The sequence below is a fragment of the Thermobia domestica genome, chromosome 2 (assembly GCF_964235325.1).
Source record: "Thermobia domestica chromosome 2, izTheDome1.hap1.1, whole genome shotgun sequence".
Classification (NCBI taxonomy): domain Eukaryota; kingdom Metazoa; phylum Arthropoda; class Insecta; order Zygentoma; family Lepismatidae; genus Thermobia; species Thermobia domestica.
The window spans coordinates 388,587,061-388,607,538 of NC_137455.1; the positions used below are offsets into that span (position 1 = coordinate 388,587,061).

General features: G+C 38.5%; 1 protein-coding gene across 1 annotated transcript in view; it reads right to left on the minus strand.

The window, feature by feature from the left end:
- LOC145678912 (uncharacterized) overlaps positions 1-20,478 on the minus strand; it is a 51,865-nt gene that overhangs the window by 16,053 nt on the left and 15,334 nt on the right. The window contains exon 2 of the mRNA XM_081749520.1: positions 475-886. Within this exon, the coding sequence (XP_081605646.1) occupies positions 475-824 (350 nt within the window). The 5' untranslated portion in view covers positions 825-886. The remainder of the gene's footprint in view (positions 1-474; positions 887-20,478) is intronic.

A 20,478-nucleotide genomic window follows, 5' to 3' on the forward strand; every position in this document is an offset into this window, starting at 1 on the left:
ATGGTCATGTTTTCACTAAGAAAAAAATATTGAATATGTTTGCGTTCAATAAAATGCAGTATTTTAGCCTTGAAAAGTGTTTTACCAATTCTAAGCATTTGATTAATTTATTCAACTTTTGCGAAGCTTTGCGACTCCAGTAATTCTGAATAGTCTTCCAAAGATCTTCAGTAATTGCTGGCATCTATTTACGGACTGATCTGTCAAGTTCATCTTACAAGAGCTCGATGACTAACAAATCCTATGACTGTGCCGACTATTCCATTTCTTGTTGATTTAACGTCTTCTTTCCATTCCAGATAATTACTGCATAACTTGGAAGAATGGAGGGATAGTAATCCTGTAGTAGTACAAAGTTACTGCTCAAAATGTGCGTTCCACACAAGGTGTACACTGAGAAATTAAGAAAATATTGCCCTTACTAAAAAATTATATACAACATAACCTTGAAGAAATTTAAGCATGTAAACGTACCTGCCACTTACTCCTTGATAATCACTTTCTTCAACGTTCCCTTCGGGCTGATCCGAGATGAGATTACTTGATTGCTCTATTGCATCATGCTCATCAGCTTTCCAAACGTCTGTAAAATTAGGCGAAGAAGTTTCTCCTGCCACGGAAACGTTAATGTCATTTTCCTCCCTTTCAGTATTTCCTTGTTCCTTACTTTCCAAACATGTCGAAGAAAATGTTGAAAGAGGATCCTTTATTTCTAACTCATCCGTGTTACTATCATATAGATCATATTTCCAATCTTCAATAGCCTCATTTTCTGCTTTTATTTCAACTTTAATCGAGGCAATGTTCAAACTATCGAAAGCCATTTAATTAACTCAAAAGCAATTTGAGACCTTCACCATTTAGGATTTGGAAGAAGCAATCAATTCTGAAAGCATTAAAAATATATAAATTACTATATAGAATTATATTCAACGAGGTAAGACAAAAATGCTTCTGATTTTGATAAAATATTAGATTATTGAAAGCTCGTGCAGAAGCGCACAATTCACATTGCTGCATTGGCTAAAGCAACTCTGACTCACTCTAAGAAAAATCATAGTCATTTGAGTCATTTTAATAGTGATAAAGTAATTTTATTTTAGATATAAATGGAAACACACCAACAGAGGATGTTTTATTTAATCTGTGTTGTAACAATCGTAGAATATAGAAATTATGATCTCTAAGCAAACCAACGAAAAAAAAAAAAAAAAAAATCGAGACTTCTTTCTTACACCAATTATTGAAACATTGAATATGATACTGCTTACTCGTCATGGAGAGTTGCATTATATGTAAGAAGGTATTCACAGAAGATGAAAGACCCACATGTTTATCTCAGAAAGGATGCCAAGGAATTCAGAACGTGAGTGAGTTATGAACAGCGGCACTGACAGCCAAACCTGAGAAAAGTACATCAAGAATGCCGAAGGAAGTATGTGAATCCCAATCAAATCAAGAAGGATAAGCAATCAAGAATACCGTCCGATGAAGAGACGTTCTGCGTTCAAATATCTGCAAGTATTCTGCGTTCAAATTCGCCTGCATTTCATTTTGCTCTTAATTGTTTGTTTTGTAGTGAGCCTGAGAGATATGGCGGTAAGTGGAAGGATCACTGTCTAGTTCCACTAAAAGCTAATACTTTTCCAAAAACAATATTGAAATTATGTGAAGAATTCAATGATGATTGGGCCATAACTGTAAAAAGTCGTATTGAATAAGCCAGAGATTTGCTTGCGAAAGACGCAGTGTACCACACTACTTGCAGTATAAATTTTAGAACAGAAAAAGGGATTCCAGGAAAGATGAGGAAGCAGATGCCATCAGATGAATACGAACCGAAGAAAAAAGGCAGGTCCATGCAGACTGAAAGAGAGGATGCTTTCTTGCGAGTAGTTGAGTATTTGGAAATGAAAGATGATGAGCAGGTTACCATATGTGATTTAGTAAAGGTTATGGAACAAGAACTGTGCTATTCAGAAGAGCAAGCGTACTCTATATCAGACACATGAAAGCTAAACTATTGGAGTTATTTGGGAAAAGAATCAATATAACTTAAATAAATGGAAAAATAGAATTATTACTTCCAAAGAATGAACATCAGATATTGCATCTCAGAATATGAAATTCAGAATATCCAATACAAAGCAGAAACCAAAATCGTGGTGCACCTCTACGCCCAAATCAACCTGTAATGGAGCTTGTATCACTTTTGGTCGAGCTAACTGGATTATACACTGACCTGAGGAAGCAATTTTGCTTTTAGTATATACAACTGTAGCGATCTCTTTCAGAAATACTCTTAACACCTCAGGAAAAATGATATAGCACTTTCAAGATTGTACTCGTCAGTGGAAGGGTAGTACTTCTTTGATGTTTTCATGTACTTTATTGCACATTTTTATTAACTTTGCTTCAGTCACTAATCTCAACTGCTCCTCCCAATACTTAGTCTGATTTTCTTCACATAAAAGTTTTGAAGGATTTTAGCAGATGCCTCTTTATAAGTAACAACTCTACTTTTCCATTTATTTAAGTTATATTGATTCTTTTCGCAAATAACTTCAATAGTTTAGCTTTCATGTGTCTGACAGAGTACGCTTGCTCTTCTGAATAGCACAGTTCTTGTTCCATAACCTTTACTAAATCACATATGGTAACCTGCTCATCATCTATCATTTCCAAATACTCAACTACTCACAAGAAAGCATCCTCTCTTTCAGTCTGCATGTACCTGCCTTTTTTCTTCGGTTCGTATTCATCTGATGGCATCTGCTTCCTCATCTTTCCTGTGTAGAAGGCCGATGCCCTTCTCCATCATCTGCATATCGAAATGCAGATGAGGGGCACATTTGCATATGAATATGTAAATGTGATGATTTTTGTGGTATAATTATTTGCTTAACATTAGCATATTCTGTGCATATTATTTTGATTTATTAGTAATGAAGTGTAAAACACCCAGCATAGTACGTAAATATTAATACAATATTGTATTATATTGTATTTATTTCATTGTTGTTTATTTCATTTATAGGCATTATATAGTGTATTAATGGGTTGCATAAATTACTGCGTCGTTGCATAATGTATAGTTTACAGGGGATGATGGAAGGAATGATATAAAAAGCATAGAGGAAGGATTAATTAAAATAGGAAATGAGAAGATTCTATAGGAATCATACATGAGTTTTCAGAACGCTTGGAAGAGAGCTAGCACTGAGAGAAGTTTTTTTTTTTTCTTTCCCGACTTGCTGTCGCCTAGACTACTTGATGGGAGGTCTCTCTCAACTCAACATGGAAAGAAATTACCAGAATAGGAACTAAATAAGTATCTTTATACACAGGAAGTAGCCTACGAACTTCCTTGGTGAATCTACACTGAGTTTGATACAGTGTGTTGAAACAGAGCGTTTGTATTGTTTCAAAAGCCATAAACTTTTTCGCTTCTACATGCGAAATTTTAGCTTTCTATAGGTGTGATTTCCAATGCACCGAGTTCAAGCGTCATTTCCTCCCCCCCTTCTCACCAGAGACCAGTAACCTGGCCAGCGAGCCTTTTAGTTAGTTCCCGAAATGCAACACCAATTTGAAAATGTATACTCTGATTTGACTTATTTTCTGTGTTTAATATTAATATTTACGTACTAAGCTAAACACGTTCTTGGAAATACCGCACAAAATTCTGATTTATTTTAACAGCGTGTTTCCCTTATCGAACAAGACACTTGGTTCTTGTATTTGTGAAAAATAAATAATTAACAAAGATGTTTCCTTCAATCTCTCTCCAAGCAAACATGGCTGCATTAGTAGCAGACAGTTTTGAACGACAGCCACGGAAATTGGGTGTACTGTTGCTTCTGAGAGAGATGACAGTTCATAAATTGTATAAATATGTATTCTTTGTATGTTTACCTTTATTTTGATGTATAATATCATATGTTTCTCAATTTTATTTGTATGTAACGAGTGAAGAAAAACAAAAGTGTGCGAAAAACTTTCATAGTTTCTGCTGTGAGCAAAAAGTTCAGTGTTGGCCGTTCCTTAGAGTGGGGGCAGCATGTGTCAGCCAAGAAAGGGTGAATTTGGCTACGGATGGTAGCTGAACAAGTGCATTGTGCAGGTCGGACCACACGCAAATCGCCTCAGGGCAGAGAACCTTTTGTCAAAGGTTGCTTGAGGAAGCGAGTTTCTTCGTTTCCTTGTTTTTACCAGAAACATATACTCGTTTTCCTGAGAGAACAGGGGAGTTGAAGTCTTATTCGTGGAGCGACAAGATATAGTTTTTCGGTTCGAAGGAAGTCACCTGACTTCTCTTACAGAGTGTTCGATACCCGGGACGAGGTGTGAGCAATTTGTTTTCCGGCTCCCCTGGATTTGTCCTGTGAACAACTTAATACGCGAGTGTGTAGAACTCAGTTTTTTTATATGAAGCTATAATCATATTACAAAAATGTGTAAGACATACACATATCTGCAGTTTGTCATCAGTGGTGCTTATTACATATAGTGACAATGGAAGATAAAATTTGAGATCAACAGTTTATAATTGTTCATTCTCTGAGTGCTATGGACGCTCAATAGAGACAACATATTTTGAATCTCGTCGCACCTCCAAATTTTAATATGGGAAAACCCAGTTTTTCAAACATGGAAGAAATACATACTTTACGATATCTCAGTTAGAGATATAAAACCTAGGCCGGTAACGCCTGTAAGCCGTGCCTGTCCTTGGACTTTTAGCACAAGGCTTCCAGCAATTATTTTGCTTGGGTTATAGGAGCTACTAAAGTTCCTTCATTGAACGTGTGAAATCCAGCTTACCATATCTCCTACAGAACATTTTACATTTCAGTGGAATGGGAATCTAGGAGGACACTGTGTCATACAACATAGAACTTGTGAACAGCGAGTGAATATCGGAACAGTGAACTAGTATATAAATTGTGTTTATTTTTATCTTCAATCTGTGTATCTTTATATCACATATCTTGAAATATGTTTTTTCTGTGAAATACATCTCTCCTCTAAAAACTGTTAGAGACAAGAAACTCAAAATTATGAGGAGGTAAAAGAATGTTGTAAATATCTATATATATATATATATTTTTTTTTCGTTCTTTTTGAAAGGTCAGACAGACCTTTATACAGTGTGCGAATTAGATAATCTATATTGGGGGGGATAAAATTAGGCCAAAGGACATAGTCTGAAGGTTCAAATTTCAAAATGAGACAATAAATGCCTTACCTCCCATATATATATATATATATATATATATATATATATATATATATATATATATGTGTGTGTGTGTGTGTGTGTGTGTGTGTGTGACATCTGTAATAAATAAGAGATTTATTAATTTAATAAATCTACCGACAATAACTATGCACATATATATTGTCTGACATACACACACCCCACTAAACCTTTCTGAACGTTTTAATGTTGTACTCACTCTTGTCCCCATAGCTCTCTAAGGTTTATTTAGTTAATAATTCGGCTTGAGCGTATGATCACAAGCATATGTTAATTTTTCCATTCATATTGAAAGCTTCCACTTTGCATTAATACATACAGGTTGCGAAAAGAAACCTACTTCAGTCTTGTGAAAACCACTAAAATTATCAGTTAAACCGGACATTTTTTTTTTTTTTAAAGAAAATCTAGATATTAACCTATGAAATAAGAAATGGATTGTTGCTGGTCCCGATTTCTCACATCAAGGTCAAATCGAAGGCCAAATATTTAAAATCTCTCAATTCAAATTTCGAGCTTGTGCTTCTACTTCGAACTAAAGCTGTGCTCATCACGACTTTTTTTCTCCAAATATCGATTCCGTGATGGGCACGGAAACTCAACACTTAAAAATTACTTTAATGTTAGGTTGAAGATGAGTTGATTCACTATGGGTTATTCAAATAAAGTAAAACATTACACTGAAGTTTTTCAGACAACATTAATTGCGTGGACAGCAAACTGTACAGCGAAAAGATGGAAAAATGAAAGGTTAACTTAAAAAAAAAAAAAAAACGCTCCAGTTGAAATGCTTATACAGACACGGACAATGACACGGAGAACCAGTCGTATTAACAAATGCTGAAACAAATCTTGAATTATTCGCTTATTCACCTAAAAATCACTTTCATTAACATGTCTGCTCACTAGGAGCGTATCCCCCAGCGTGTACGTTAACATATACTTACGAGAGAATACCTATATCTCAGATTTTGAGTACAGTTTCAAAAGTTCATTTCCGTAAACTGTAAAAGCAGTGAATACTATGCTAATTATCACAAATTAAATGCAACTTTTGAGGGAATGAAGACCATGTGCTAACAAAGAGTACACTGAAAAATGAAATAACATGTTATAACAAAAATTAAAATAAGATGATAATCGATACAAATATAGAGGATGAATATGACATATCCGAACTTCGCCAAGTAAGGTAGAAGAAGCTATTTGTTTACTTCTTCTTGGCCAACTGCTAAGAACATTTATAATCTATATGTGGCTTTGTTATACGCAATTAGTACATTCAAATTCACAAACGATGACGAACGGAAGGGTACGAAGGTACAGTTGCAAGTAACAACCGTACACTCTTAAAAATTTCCTTGCTCAGAAATGAGAAAAATGCATGTTCAAAACAAAATAAGTAATGTTTACTCATATTTGAGGAAAAATGTCTCATTATTTCCAAATGTGTTTTCATTTATGAGCTTAAGGCAAATTTTCAGGTTCCCATTTATGAGATATTCTCACTTCTTAAAAATGAGAATGGAATAGTGCGTGATTTTCAATATCATAGATGATTTAAAAATAACGATAACAATCTTACCGAAATAATATTACTAAGTTTTACTAGGGAGTAATATTGCTAGGGCTTAATTACTATTCAGGAAACGAGATAAAGGATTTCAGTTGTAGCAGAGTGTGAATGGATATGAGTACGCAGTAGGTGATGCAGCTGTGGTGGCGTATGAATACACGTCATGTGACAGCAGCGAGGAGCAGCATACATATCAACTTTCGAACGTAAGTTTGGGTGAATTGTAAAGATACTACCATAGACTAAAAGTTACTGTAGTACATTCGTTAGGGTGTAGAACGCTGACCCCCCTCAGACAGGTTATATAGGCTATAGCATTCAGGTTAGCTCCTTTATGTTTCAAAGCTCAGTACTCAATTCACATAATAACGAGTGCAGCAATAACAAGTGAAGGCGGGTTAGAGCTTTGTAGGGCGCGTTGTTTTCTATATTTCAATAGAACGGGGAGGCATGTCAATGTTTTACACCCTTAGTCATTCGTTATAATGTGCAAAATAGCTTACGTACGGAAACAAAAAGAATACTAAGTCATCTGTGTAGTTAGAAACAGCGTTACAAAAGTGTGATTTATTATTATGGAATTGTAATACAAAGATACTTTGTACTGATCACTTAGCATAGATTGGCGCCTCCGTTTTTCACTAAAAGTAATCGTTTTAATGACACGCGTTTGCTAGTTATTTGGGGCATAGTACTGTACGCATTTGCTCTTGATTTAACGTAGAGGCTGCGGTAGCTCAGTGGTAGAGCTTTCACCTCTGGTGCGTGATGCCCTTGCTTTGATCCCAGGATTCCCAGCTCGCGGCAAGTGGGCTTGCTGGTGGATAAACAGAGTGTGCATGGGTTTTCTCGGGGTTCTCCCATTTCTTCCCACTTTCTTCATTCCACTATTTTTTTTCATTCTCATCATCATCGTCTCCTTTAAGCCTATTCAACACAACTGTGGGAAGTAAGACTGAAAAATTTCATTTATTTTTTAATCCAACGTCCCAGAATTGTGTTCCAAGGCTAAGAGAGACAGTGATAGAGATGGATAATAATGGTGTTATGAAAATGTGGACGTATGTTTCTTGGCAGTTTTTGCATGGGTTTGTGACCTTGTTTCCAATCTGAATTGAATCCTAGCAGTGGAGTTTCAGGACATTTATGAGGGCACAATCTGCCGCATTCCCCTGCAGTAATGAAGAAGGTGGAAGGTAGGGGGTGAGTCCTGGAGCTCCGGACATTCCCCGAAATCGCTACTTTTATGTAAATTTTATCTAATTTTAGGTGCAATTTTACACATTTTAATACAATTTGCCCTCGTATTGAACTTAGAGCCCCTCCGAAATAAATTCCTGCCCGCGTTTCTTGTAGGAGGAAACTGAAGGTTCCTGGAAAAGCCCACGAACACAGTGTTTCAATGTAGGCAACTTTTTTTTATGGTAGAGAAGGGGCATATTGGACTGCGATGACTCAGTCGTAGAACTAGCCTCCGATGTATGGGTTCCCTAGTTTTATTCCACCTCCGTCAAGTGGGCAGTGCGAGTAAACATCTTATGTATCTTTTCTCGGGATCCCCTCACTTTCTTCATTACAGCACTTTCGCTCATTATCATCATAATGTCTCCCTGAGCTTCGTAGCATAACCGTGGGACGTTACACTCCAGCAGGAATTGTTGCCGTTATTCTGAAGTAGACGGATAATTCTTGAATCTGAATTATCAAGAAGTTGGTATAATGTTGCATCAAACGGAACAATCTTGAGTAAACCACGTCGATGAAAAAGAAATGTCTTGAGAAATGGGACAGTGATAAAAAGGAAAATGTTCAACTGTCTGATGCAGTAGGAATAAGTAACGCACCTAAAATACAAGCCATCGTGGTATTCGTACAACTTTCTTGAGTTGAAGTGAAGATTTAAATGTGTTATGTTTTAAACAATACCTATAACTGTAGGTGTTTATTTAATATAAATTCTTTGTGTACTAATAGTTTGAATTTTTTTGCAGGTTTATATTTTGTTTATATCCTTTTCCGTCTTCTCGTATTTGAGAACCCTGTTTCTGTGCACCGTTTCTCGCTTTTGAGGAAGATGTTTCTCAAATATTTTTGAGAAATGTGTTTCTCAAAATTAGGGTTATACGTCTCATTTCCTCAAATGTTACTGTCTCAATTTTAAGAAAAAACTCATTTTTCTCAAATTTGAGAAAGCATTTGCACCCTCAGAAATGAGACATAATTCCTCGCAATTGAGTCATTATTTCTCAAAATGATTTGAGAAAATCAAAATCTCACTTTTAAGAATGTATTACTCGGTGCACAGATAAGAAACGGATGTTCTCAAATACGAGGAATATTTTCTCGAATTTAAGAAACCATTTTTAACAGTGTAGTCATAATAATATAGTTCTACTAAACAACGTTGAAAATAGTGGGTAATTAGGTGGTAAGTAGAAATGACCAAAACTGAACAGTTTACATCGATCATTTCGAAATACAGCTAGAAGATTAAATTTACAAGAAATAAGAAAAATCAGTGAAATTTGGAGTTATACTAAGCATAGTTTGAGGGGGAAAGCGAGCATCCCCGGTGGGGATACTTCAGCTGACTTCTTTGGGGGGGAACAAAATGTGATTGAGGGGGAAAATCCCCCTCATCCCCCCCGGTAATTCGCACCCTGCCTTTATAACTTCAGGTTCATCCTACCTTCTCCTTTTTGTTATTTTTATATTGATGAAATAATGTTTTAAAATTATCAAGCATATCTATATATCTAAAAAGTGTGTGTGTGTAGTGCACTACAGAAAGGGGATAAATATTTAGTGTAATGAAGTGGATATCAACATCTTCATCCTATTTTATGTTCCTGATTCCATTGTGGAAAATAAAACTGCCAGCTCTTACCAGAACGACTGTCTATTCAATTTGCTGTATGGTGAGTACCTGTGCTAATGATATGTTTGTTTCAGGAGTGTGATTCAAGGAGACATTTTTCCCCTTGATTGTGTATGTTTGACCACCTCTCTGTATGGGGGCTCAGAGAGAAAATTCTGCCCAAGGAACCAAATAACAGCCATGAGATAGTGAGCTCAACTACAGGCTGCTACCTGTAGAATTAAAAAGTTAAAAAAATTTTTTTTTCTTTTAACATTATTTGAAATATATAACCAACTCACTATTTTAGCATCTTTGAGCATGGCTGTTATGTAGATTGCCCTGAGATCTGCTGTTCCACAAAACATAAATAATAATGCTCTACCGACTTCATAAGGGAGTGGCGGCCCTTACAGGAGAGGATCTTATCTCCAAGAGGGAATAAATCTTTACTAAATTTTGTATTTGCATTCTATGCAAATCTTTCAATAAATTAAAATATTCCCAGCCACTCTCCTTCATTTTTTTTATTTGTGTTGGTGTCCTTAGGTAAACAGTAGTTTCGGCTCTGGGTACCTAGCACCTCACAATAACTTGGCGCCATCAGCGTAAAGGGCATGAAGTATATTTTATATACTAGTTGGTCAACATACAGTTGGTGTTAAAATTTCGGTATGTGTTTTGTTTCTCTTCCCGAAAAATTTCCAAGAACGTAGGTGTCTTGTGTTTTGAAATTTATTTGTGTCTTGAATATTTTGACAACCATTACTGTGTTTAGAGAATTCAGTTTTAGAACTTTGGGGGGAAGAAACTTTGTATTTCTGTTTTGTATTTGTAAATGGTGTTAACGCGAGCACAGGCTCGAAGAGTAGGAAATATGGACACAGAGTTAGTATTTGAAGAGTTCGCTCAGAGAGCTGGGGAGCTCTCCGAAGAGAATAGTGAAAATGACGCGCAGAGCGCTAGCGAGCGTCCGGTCAGCGTTGTGGGAGACGCTGATGCGGTGGATACCGTTCCGCCAGTCCCCAGTAGGGAACAGGAAGTACCATTGCGGGAGGAAAGGGAGGTAACCACAGAATTAGCAGAACCAAGTGTTAGCCCAGCCATAATTGCATGTAGCTCTAAGGGAAGTAATGAAAATTTAGCCGCCATGCTAAGTGAACTTTTTCAGGGATTAGAGAAAAAATTAGTAGAAAACGCATACAGTTTAGAAAGAAAACTAGAATCAAAACTTGAAGAGAATAATCGAAGTTTAAAGGAAGACTTGAATTTGAAATTAGGAGAAAGCTCCAGGGGCCTAGAGAAATTAGATAAGAGACTTGAACAAGTTCATAATGAAACTAGGCATAATTGTGAAAGACTTGAACAGGCCATAGAGTCGGTCAATGCTCGTCTTGAGGTTCGTTTAGATTCCATGACATCAAGACTGGAGCAGAGTGAGCGGGAATTGACAGAGCGACTTGAAATTACTACCGTAGAGCTGAGGGGGGAGATTGAAGGCGCTCGGGAAGATCTCAATTCTCGTGTCACGGAAACCACTAAGAGATTAGAAGAGAATTACTCAGAGCTTTCTGAGAGTGTTAGACAGGTCTCGTCTCGTGTAGAACAGACCACACTTACTCTGAATAATCAGGTCAGGCGAGTGGAAGTGAGTTTCGCTTCCCAACTAGCGAGGATCCGGGGGGAACTAGAGCAGGAAACGCCACTCGATGAGATCAGGTCGGAATGTAACGGTAGCATCCAACAGATGCAAGAGACCGTTCATGACGTGTGTGCACAACTCGAGAAGAAAATGGAGGAGTGGAAGAGCTCCATACAAAAGGAGACGAGCGAGGTGATTGAGGGGAGACTCGCAAGCATCTCTGTCTCCAGTGCACACGAACGCCCTACGTCACAAAACGACACCTCGAGTCGCGATCTGCCTGGTTCTCAACCTGGGAACCTCGCTACTTCCCACGAGACAGAACCTGTCCCGTCGACGTCTCGCTCATGTAATCATGAGACGAGACAGCATCTCGCAACAGCTTTTGGTCTCATACACAGGGATGTTACTTTACCTGTGTATGCAGGAAATGAATCTGAGACCGAAACATATAATTTCCTCCAAGATCTCGACCGGTACTTTGAGGTCACTGGAGTACCGGACGAGATGAGACTCAGTTTCATACCGCGAGCAATTCGGAATACTTGTTACCAGTGGTTTCAAGTTAACCGGAACAAAATCCACACCTACGAAGATTTTGTGAAAAACTTCAAACAGTGTTACCTTAGCGAAGAGCGGCTGGCAAACCTACGGGCTACTATTCTCACCTCCCACTTCGACAATCGTGTACACAAATCCCCCGCAGAGTATCTGTTGGATTTGTTACACAAAAATAGCATATTAGAGCCTAGAATGTCTGATGCTACATTACTGAAGGTACTTCCGCGTCATTTCCCGAACTGGCTATTTAGGGCGATAGTCTCTTCTCGCCCAAAGACAATAGCAGAACTTTTAAATCTAGTACAGGAACTGCAGTCGTCGATGACGAATCGCGACCAGTTTTTCCAGAGTAACCAGAGGAAAGGGGTCAACATGCTCCAAGTGAGCGTGGAAAATGAGGACAATAACCCCTCTGGCCACAGTGGTAAGCACGCTGCTCGTAAAAAGAATAGAACGAGAGAAAATCAGCGTCCTTATCAGAGAACGAGACATCAAAACACGAATCAAAACAACCACCAGCGATCCCCGCCTCGTCATCAGAGCAGCGGAAGTGGGTCGTCTGGCTGGTCACGTGGGGGGAACTCCCACTCCTCTCACAACAACAACAACATTCGTGGAGCCCGCGGTAGGAGGGGAGGGATGCGCCAAACGGATAGACCACAGGGAAATTCCTTCCGTCACGAGGACCAGGAAATCCAGCTGTTGGAACACTATGACCGGGCGCCTCCTCCTACCAGCCAGAACCAAAACATTACCAGGAGTAACCAATCCTCTTCTTCTGCTCCCAGAGAATGAGGATTGTCCGCATGTGCTTGGGACAACGGTAAGATGACTATGGAGAATACGAGTACATCTGAGTTGACAAATGTAAATTCCAAGTATGTGCGACATTTAGAAGAGAATGTAGAAAATATACACTTATATGAAAATACATGTGAAACCGCAGTTAAAGAAATTTTTGAAAATGTAGAAGAAAAAGAAGAAGAAAATTGTAAAATTTGTTTAGAAATTATGGCAAAGAAGCATTTCAGTGAAGGCATGTTCAAAAATAAGTTAACCTTGTTAAGTAGGACTGGAGAACACATCGATATAGATAGGGCTGTATATGAAGAGGCCAATGGCATTTTTAAGAATTTATTTGATTCAAGTAATGAAGAACTACCCAGTAATAACGTCATTTCACTGCCAGAGATTAATGTACTTTTGTTTGGAAAGGAAGTTAATTCTTTATTAGATACAGGGGCTACTTGCTCCGCCATTTCTAAAGAAATTTGGGACTCCGTCTCAAATAGCCACCCCACACCCGCATTTTTGAGTGCTAAGAATATACGGGTTACGTCTGCTTTCGGAAGTAAATCAGCGACGATCATAGGCCAGACACTGTTAGTCATTCAGATACATGGGAAGGAATTTCATACATTAGGCATCATTATTTCAGGTCTGAATAGATCTTTGATTTTAGGTTCCAACTTCTTTACAGAATCTCGTGCCGTGTTAGACTATGACACCGGCCTTCTACATCTCAAACATCCTCATGATGTAGAAGTCAAGTTTAGATCCGTAGATTGCGAGACTGAGGATCTAGTAGTTCGTTGTTTAGAATTGAATGGTGAGTGCGAGAAACCATATAGTTTCATAGAGGAGTTAGATACTTTTGAGTGTAATTTTTCCCCGTCAGACGAAAGACGGAAGGCCATACGGGTTAGCGCACTGAATGAGCATAAGACCTGCAGAGAAAAGGCTGCTCGTGCCCCGAACTTGGATGATGGTAGATTCCCAAGTGCCCAAGAAATGGCAGTTCATGTATTCCCACCAGAAGAGTGGTTGAAAGTGAACACACGTGCCTCCCATTCTGATATAGAAGATTTTATCTCGAACTACTCAGATCTCTCAGTCTCACAAAGAGAGAGTTTGAAAGCTGTACTTTTAAAGCACCAGGCGCTTTTTGATATCAAGCCAGGTTGCATAGCTAACTACGAGCACGAGATTGGAGTAACGGACGAACGTCCCATAAAAACTAAATTGTATCCTTACCCAAAGAAATTCAGGAATTTAGTATCGAATGAAATTTCGCGTTGGGAAGCCTGGGGTGTGATTAAGAAGATGCCTACAGCTTATATAAACCCTCTGGTAGTGACGCCGAAGAGTGACGGACGCATTCGAGTTTGTATAGATGGAAGAGCTCTGGCCAAAATTTCAGGGGATCTCTCCGACAGACCCATGCCACCCCTATCTGTTCTCCAAGACATCTGCGACAACTCTTGGTTCAGTTGCGTAGATGCAACCGAGATGTTTTTACAGATTAAAGTGAAAGAAAGTGACCAGAAATATCTTGGGTTCCTACATGAAGGCATTTCGTATGTTTTTCAAAAACTTCCGTTTGGAACAAAACAGAGCCTTGCTTCTTGCGTAAGAGCATTAGATATGCTGATTGGATCAGAAGCTAGAGAGTACTGCGGCGCTTATGTAGATGATTTAATTCTAGCCGACAGGAGCTTCGATGATCACTTAGTACACCTCGTCAGAGTGTTGGGTTTACTCACTGCGGGCGGCCTAACTCTCAGGCTGAAAAAGTGCAATTTTGCGAGAAAATCATTGAACATACTTGGTTTCCATCTTTCGCAATCCGGTATCGGCAAAGATCCGGCGAAAGTGAAGGCGGTGTTAGATTTTAGGACACCACGGAACGTAAAGGAACTGCGTTCCTTCATTGGCTACTGCCAGTACTATCGTTGCTTTAGTAGGAAGTACTCAGAAGTTCTCCATCCGTTGTTCCAACTTCTGAAGAAGAATGTTAGGTTCAAATGGGAACCAGTACATCAGGCAGCGATGGACAGGATCAAGCAGATCTTCCAGGAGGAAGTAGTACTGAAAACCGTCCTGCCTGACAAGCAATTGATTCTTGAATGTGATGCGTGTGATATTGCGTGTTCTTCTCTGTTGTACCAGCGTGATGACAATGATGACATTCGTGTCATTGCTTTTACATCACGTGTGTTCAATGCCGCACAACGAAATTATTCGATAACGGAGAAGGAATTTTATGGACTCATAGATGGCGTTGTTAAGTTTAAACAGTACTTAGTTGGTACTAAATTCATAGTACGCAGTGACCACCTTGCACTTAAGTTTATTCTCTATTGTAGACTTACAAACCAGCGCATCACCCGGTGGGCGATGTTGCTCTCCAATTTCAATTTCGAATTCCAGTTTGTCAAGTCAAATGAGAATCTGAGTGATTATCACTCCAGGTACCCTCCTCACACAGAAGAACTCAGTGTTGCACGGAAGCCTATCCTCCAGGAGTCGCTGATGTCCATCCTGACGGAAATCCCATGTGAGTTGAGGAAGATGATAGCCATACTACCGGAGATGCAGTCTTCAGATCCTGTCTACGGCAAGATCAAGAAAGATGTCGAAGAGAAGACGGACTCACCAAAGGTGAATGGTGCTTGTCACCGTTTTGAAGTTTTGAACGGGCGCTTATGCAAGCGTGACCGGGAAGGAGTCCGAATTTGCATCCCAGAAGTGTTAGTAGTTCCACTGCTCGATTATTACCATTCAGATCGAGGGCACATGTCGGCTAGCAAACTACTTCCGCTTCTATCTGAATTTTTCGTATGGCCAAAGATGAGGGCAAGTGTGAGGCGTTTTTGTGCTTCCTGCGAATTATGCCAGAGAAGCAACCCTCCCCAATGTTATCGTCCGGGACCACTGAATCCAGTGGTAGTTGAGAAGCCAGGCTACTTGGTCTGTGCTGACTGGTTAGGGCCTCTAACCAAGGGAATTGGGGGAGTCCATTACATATTGGTATTTTATGATGCATTTTCCAAGCTAATTGGCTTGTACGCATGTAGAAAGGCAAACACTACCACTGCAATAAGGAAACTGAAGGAGTATCTGAAAGTTAACCCTAGTGTGGAACTAGTCTTGACAGACAGAGGGTCACCTTTCCAGTCTAACCGCTGGAAAACAGAGTTAGCAGATCTTGGTATCAGGCACATCACGTCGACGCCATATTATCCGCAAGGTGAAATGGCAGAGGTAGCTGTCAAGGCGACAGTACGTTTACTACGTAAATTGTGCCATGATAACCAGAGATTGTGGCCCAAATACTTGGAAAAAATAGAGAAGTGCTTAAATTCGGCCAAACACCTGACCACTGGCGTGTCAGCCTTTGAGTGTCACTTTGGGCAGTCTATGTCAAGAGACATAGCCAGGCTGTTTGAAATCCCAGAAGTGGATCAGCGCCATGACGTGCAGTACTATGTAGAAATTGCAAGAAAGAACCATAAAAGGAATGCTGCTGCACGAAAACGCAACTTCGACAAGTCACACCGTACTGTAGAGTACAAAGTGGGTGACCTTGTTCTAACTAGAGTTTTCCCCAAGTCGGATGCTCTAGCAGGTGTGTCGAAGAAGCTCTTGCTCTTGTACTCGGGACCATGGCAGATTGTCGCCGCCACTGGTCGTAACATGTACACACTAGGGGATCCAGCGACAAAAGAAGTCAAGATGACAAGAAATGCTTTTCTATTGAAACCATACGTTTCTAGAGAAGAGAAGGATCACAGTGGTACTGGTAAATAGAGAAGACACAGATCACACATCTAAGCATCACGTAACCGGATTTGACAACCTGTGTATATAGTGGTAGTGTTAGTGTATATTTCAGTGATATAGTGTATTAGTGTAAGTGTATGTATAGGGAACCGATGTCATTTATGTTTATGTAACTTAGGGAACACTGAATTCTCTTTATTTAGCTTTTGTTGTGTTGATTTTCATTTATTATGTTTACTGTGTGTTTAACTTTGATTTTTTTTTTCTGGGATGTCTTGTGAAATAATATTTCAGGAACGAAAATGTGCCCTCCGTATGATCTACGTCCTGTACTAGAAAGTACAGCACCTAGAATCATAGGGGGGAAATTACTGTAGAAGGCCGATGCCCTTCTCCATCATCTGCATATCGAAATGCAGATGAGGGGCACATTTGCATATGAATATGTAAATGTGATGATTTTTGTGGTATAATTATTTGCTTAACATTAGCATATTCTGTGCATATTATTTTGATTTATTAGTATTGAAGTGTAAAACACCCAGCATAGTACGTAAATATTAATACAATATTGTATTATATTGTATTTATTTCATTGTTGTTTATTTCATTTATAGGCATTATATAGTGTATTAATGGGTTGCATAAATTACTGCGTCGTTGCATAATGTATAGTTTACAGGGGATGATGGAAGGAATGATATAAAAAGCATAGAGGAAGGATTAATTAAAATAGGAAATGAGAAGATTCTATAGGAATCATACATGAGTTTTCAGAACGCTTGGAAGAGAGCTAGCACTGAGAGAAGTTTTTTTTTTTCTTTCCCGACTTGCTGTCGCCTAGACTACTTGATGGGAGGTCTCTCTCAACTCAACATGGAAAGAAATTACCAGAATAGGAACTAAATAAGTATCTTTATACACAGGAAGTAGCCTACGAACTTCCTTGGTGAATCTACACTGAGTTTGATACAGTGTGTTGAAACAGAGCGTTTGTATTGTTTCAAAAGCCATAAACTTTTTCGCTTCTACATGCGAAATTTTAGCTTTCTATAGGTGTGATTTCCAATGCACCGAGTTCAAGCGTCATTTCCTCCCCCCCTTCTCACCAGAGACCAGTAACCTGGCCAGCGAGCCTTTTAGTTAGTTCCCGAAATGCAACACCAATTTGAAAATGTATACTCTGATTTGACTTATTTTCTGTGTTTAATATTAATATTTACGTACTAAGCTAAACACGTTCTTGGAAATACCGCACAAAATTCTGATTTATTTTAACAGCGTGTTTCCCTTATCGAACAAGACACTTGGTTCTTGTATTTGTGAAAAATAAATAATTAACAAAGATGTTTCCTTCAATCTCTCTCCAAGCAAACATGGCTGCATTAGTAGCAGACAGTTTTGAACGACAGCCACGGAAATTGGGTGTACTGCTGCTTCTGAGAGAGATGACAGTTCATAAATTGTATAAATATGTATTCTTTGTATGTTTACCTTTATTTTGATGTATAATATCATATGTTTCTCAATTTTATTTGTATGTAACGAGTGAAGAAAAACAAAAGTGTGCGAAAAACTTTCATAGTTTCTGCTGTGAGCAAAAAGTTCAGTGTTGGCCGTTCCTTAGAGTGGGGGCAGCATGTGTCAGCCAAGAAAGGGTGAATTTGGCTACGGATGGTAGCTGAACAAGTGCATTGTGCAGGTCGGACCACACGCAAATCGCCTCAGGGCAGAGAACCTTTTGTCAAAGGTTGCTTGAGGAAGCGAGTTTCTTCGTTTCCTTGTTTTTACCAGAAACATATACTCGTTTTCCTGAGAGAACAGGGGAGTTGAAGTCTTATTCGTGGAGCGACAAGATATAGTTTTTCGGTTCGAAGGAAGTCACCTGACTTCTCTTACAGAGTGTTCGATACCCGGGACGAGGTGTGAGCAATTTGTTTTCCGGCTCCCCTGGATTTGTCCTGTGAACAACTTAATACGCGAGTGTGTAGAACTCAGTTTTTTTATATGAAGCTATAATCATATTACAAAAATGTGTAAGACATACACATATCTGCAGTTTGTCATCAGTGGTGCTTATTACATATAGTGACAATGGAAGATAAAATTTGAGATCAACAGTTTATAATTGTTCATTCTCTGAGTGCTATGGACGCTCAATAGAGACAACATATTTTGAATCTCGTCGCACCTCCAAATTTTAATATGGGAAAACCCAGTTTTTCAAACATGGAAGAAATACATACTTTACGATATCTCAGTTAGAGATATAAAACCTAGGCCGGTAACGCCTGTAAGCCGTGCCTGTCCTTGGACTTTTAGCACAAGGCTTCCAGCAATTATTTTGCTTGGGTTATAGGAGCTACTAAAGTTCCTTCATTGAACGTGTGAAATCCAGCTTACCATATCTCCTACAGAACATTTTACATTTCAGTGGAATGGGAATCTAGGAGGACACTGTGTCATACAACATAGAACTTGTGAACAGCGAGTGAATATCGGAACAGTGAACTAGTATATAAATTGTGTTTATTTTTATCTTCAATCTGTGTATCTTTATATCACATATCTTGAAATATGTTTTTTCTGTGAAATACATCTCTCCTCTAAAAACTGTTAGAGACAAGAAACTCAAAATTATGAGGAGGTAAAAGAATGTTGTAAATATCTATATATATATATATATATTTTTTTCGTTCTTTTTGAAAGGTCAGACAGACCTTTATAACTTCAGGTTCATCCTACCTTCTCCTTTTTGTTATTTTTATATTGATGAAATAATGTTTTAAAATTATCAAGCATATCTATATATCTAAAAAGTGTGTGTGTGTAGTGCACTACAGAAAGGGGATAAATATTTAGTGTAATGAAGTGGATATCAACATCTTCATCCTATTTTATGTTCCTGATTCCATTGTGGAAAATAAAACTGCCAGCTCTTACCAGAACGACTGTCTATTCAATTTGCTGTATGGTGAGTACCTGTGCTAATGATATGTTTGTTTCAGGAGTGTGATTCAAGGAGACATTTTTCCCCTTGATTGTGTATGTTTGACCACCTCTCTGTATGGGGGCTCAGAGAGAAAATTCTGCCCAAGGAACCAAATAACAGCCATGAGATAGTGAGCTCAACTACAGGCTGCTACCTGTAGAATTAAAAAGTTAAAAATTTTTTTTTTTTTCTTTTAACATTATTTGAAATATATAACCAACTCACTATTTTAGCATCTTTGAGCATGGCTGTTATGTAGATTGCCCTGAGATCTGCTGTTCCACAAAACATAAATAATAATGCTCTACCGACTTCATAAGGGAGTGGCGGCCCTTACAGGAGAGGATCTTATCTCCAAGAGGGAATAAATCTTTACTAAATTTTGTATTTGCATTCTATGCAAATCTTTCAATAAATTAAAATATTCCCAGCCACTCTCCTTCATTTTTTTTTTATTTGTGTTGGTGTCCTTAGGTAAACAGTAGTTTCGGCTCTGGGTACCTAGCACCTCACACCTGGAATCCCTTTTCCTGTTCTAAAATTTACACTGCAAATAGTGTGGTACACTGCGTCTTTCGCAAGCAAATCTCTGGCTTATTCAATACGACTTTTTACAGTTATGGCCCAATCATCATTGAATTCTTCACATAATTTCAATATTGTTTTTGGAAAAGTATTAGCTTTTAGTGGAATTAGACAGTGATCCTTCCACTTACCGCCATATTTCTCAGGCTTACTGCAAAACAATTACGAGCAAAATGAAATGAGATGTCTCTTCCTCGGACAGTATTCTTGATTGCTTATCCTTCTTGATTTGATTGGGATTCACATACTTCCTTCGGCATTCTTGATGTACTTTTCTCAGGTTTGGCTGTCAGTGCAGCTGTACATAACTCACTCACGTTCTGAATTCCTTGGCATCCTTTCTGAGATAAACATGTTTTCAAATGATGTTTTTAATCTAAAGTGAAGATTTTTTTTAAAATTATTATTGGACGAGCCGTTACCATTTACCGGGATCCACAAC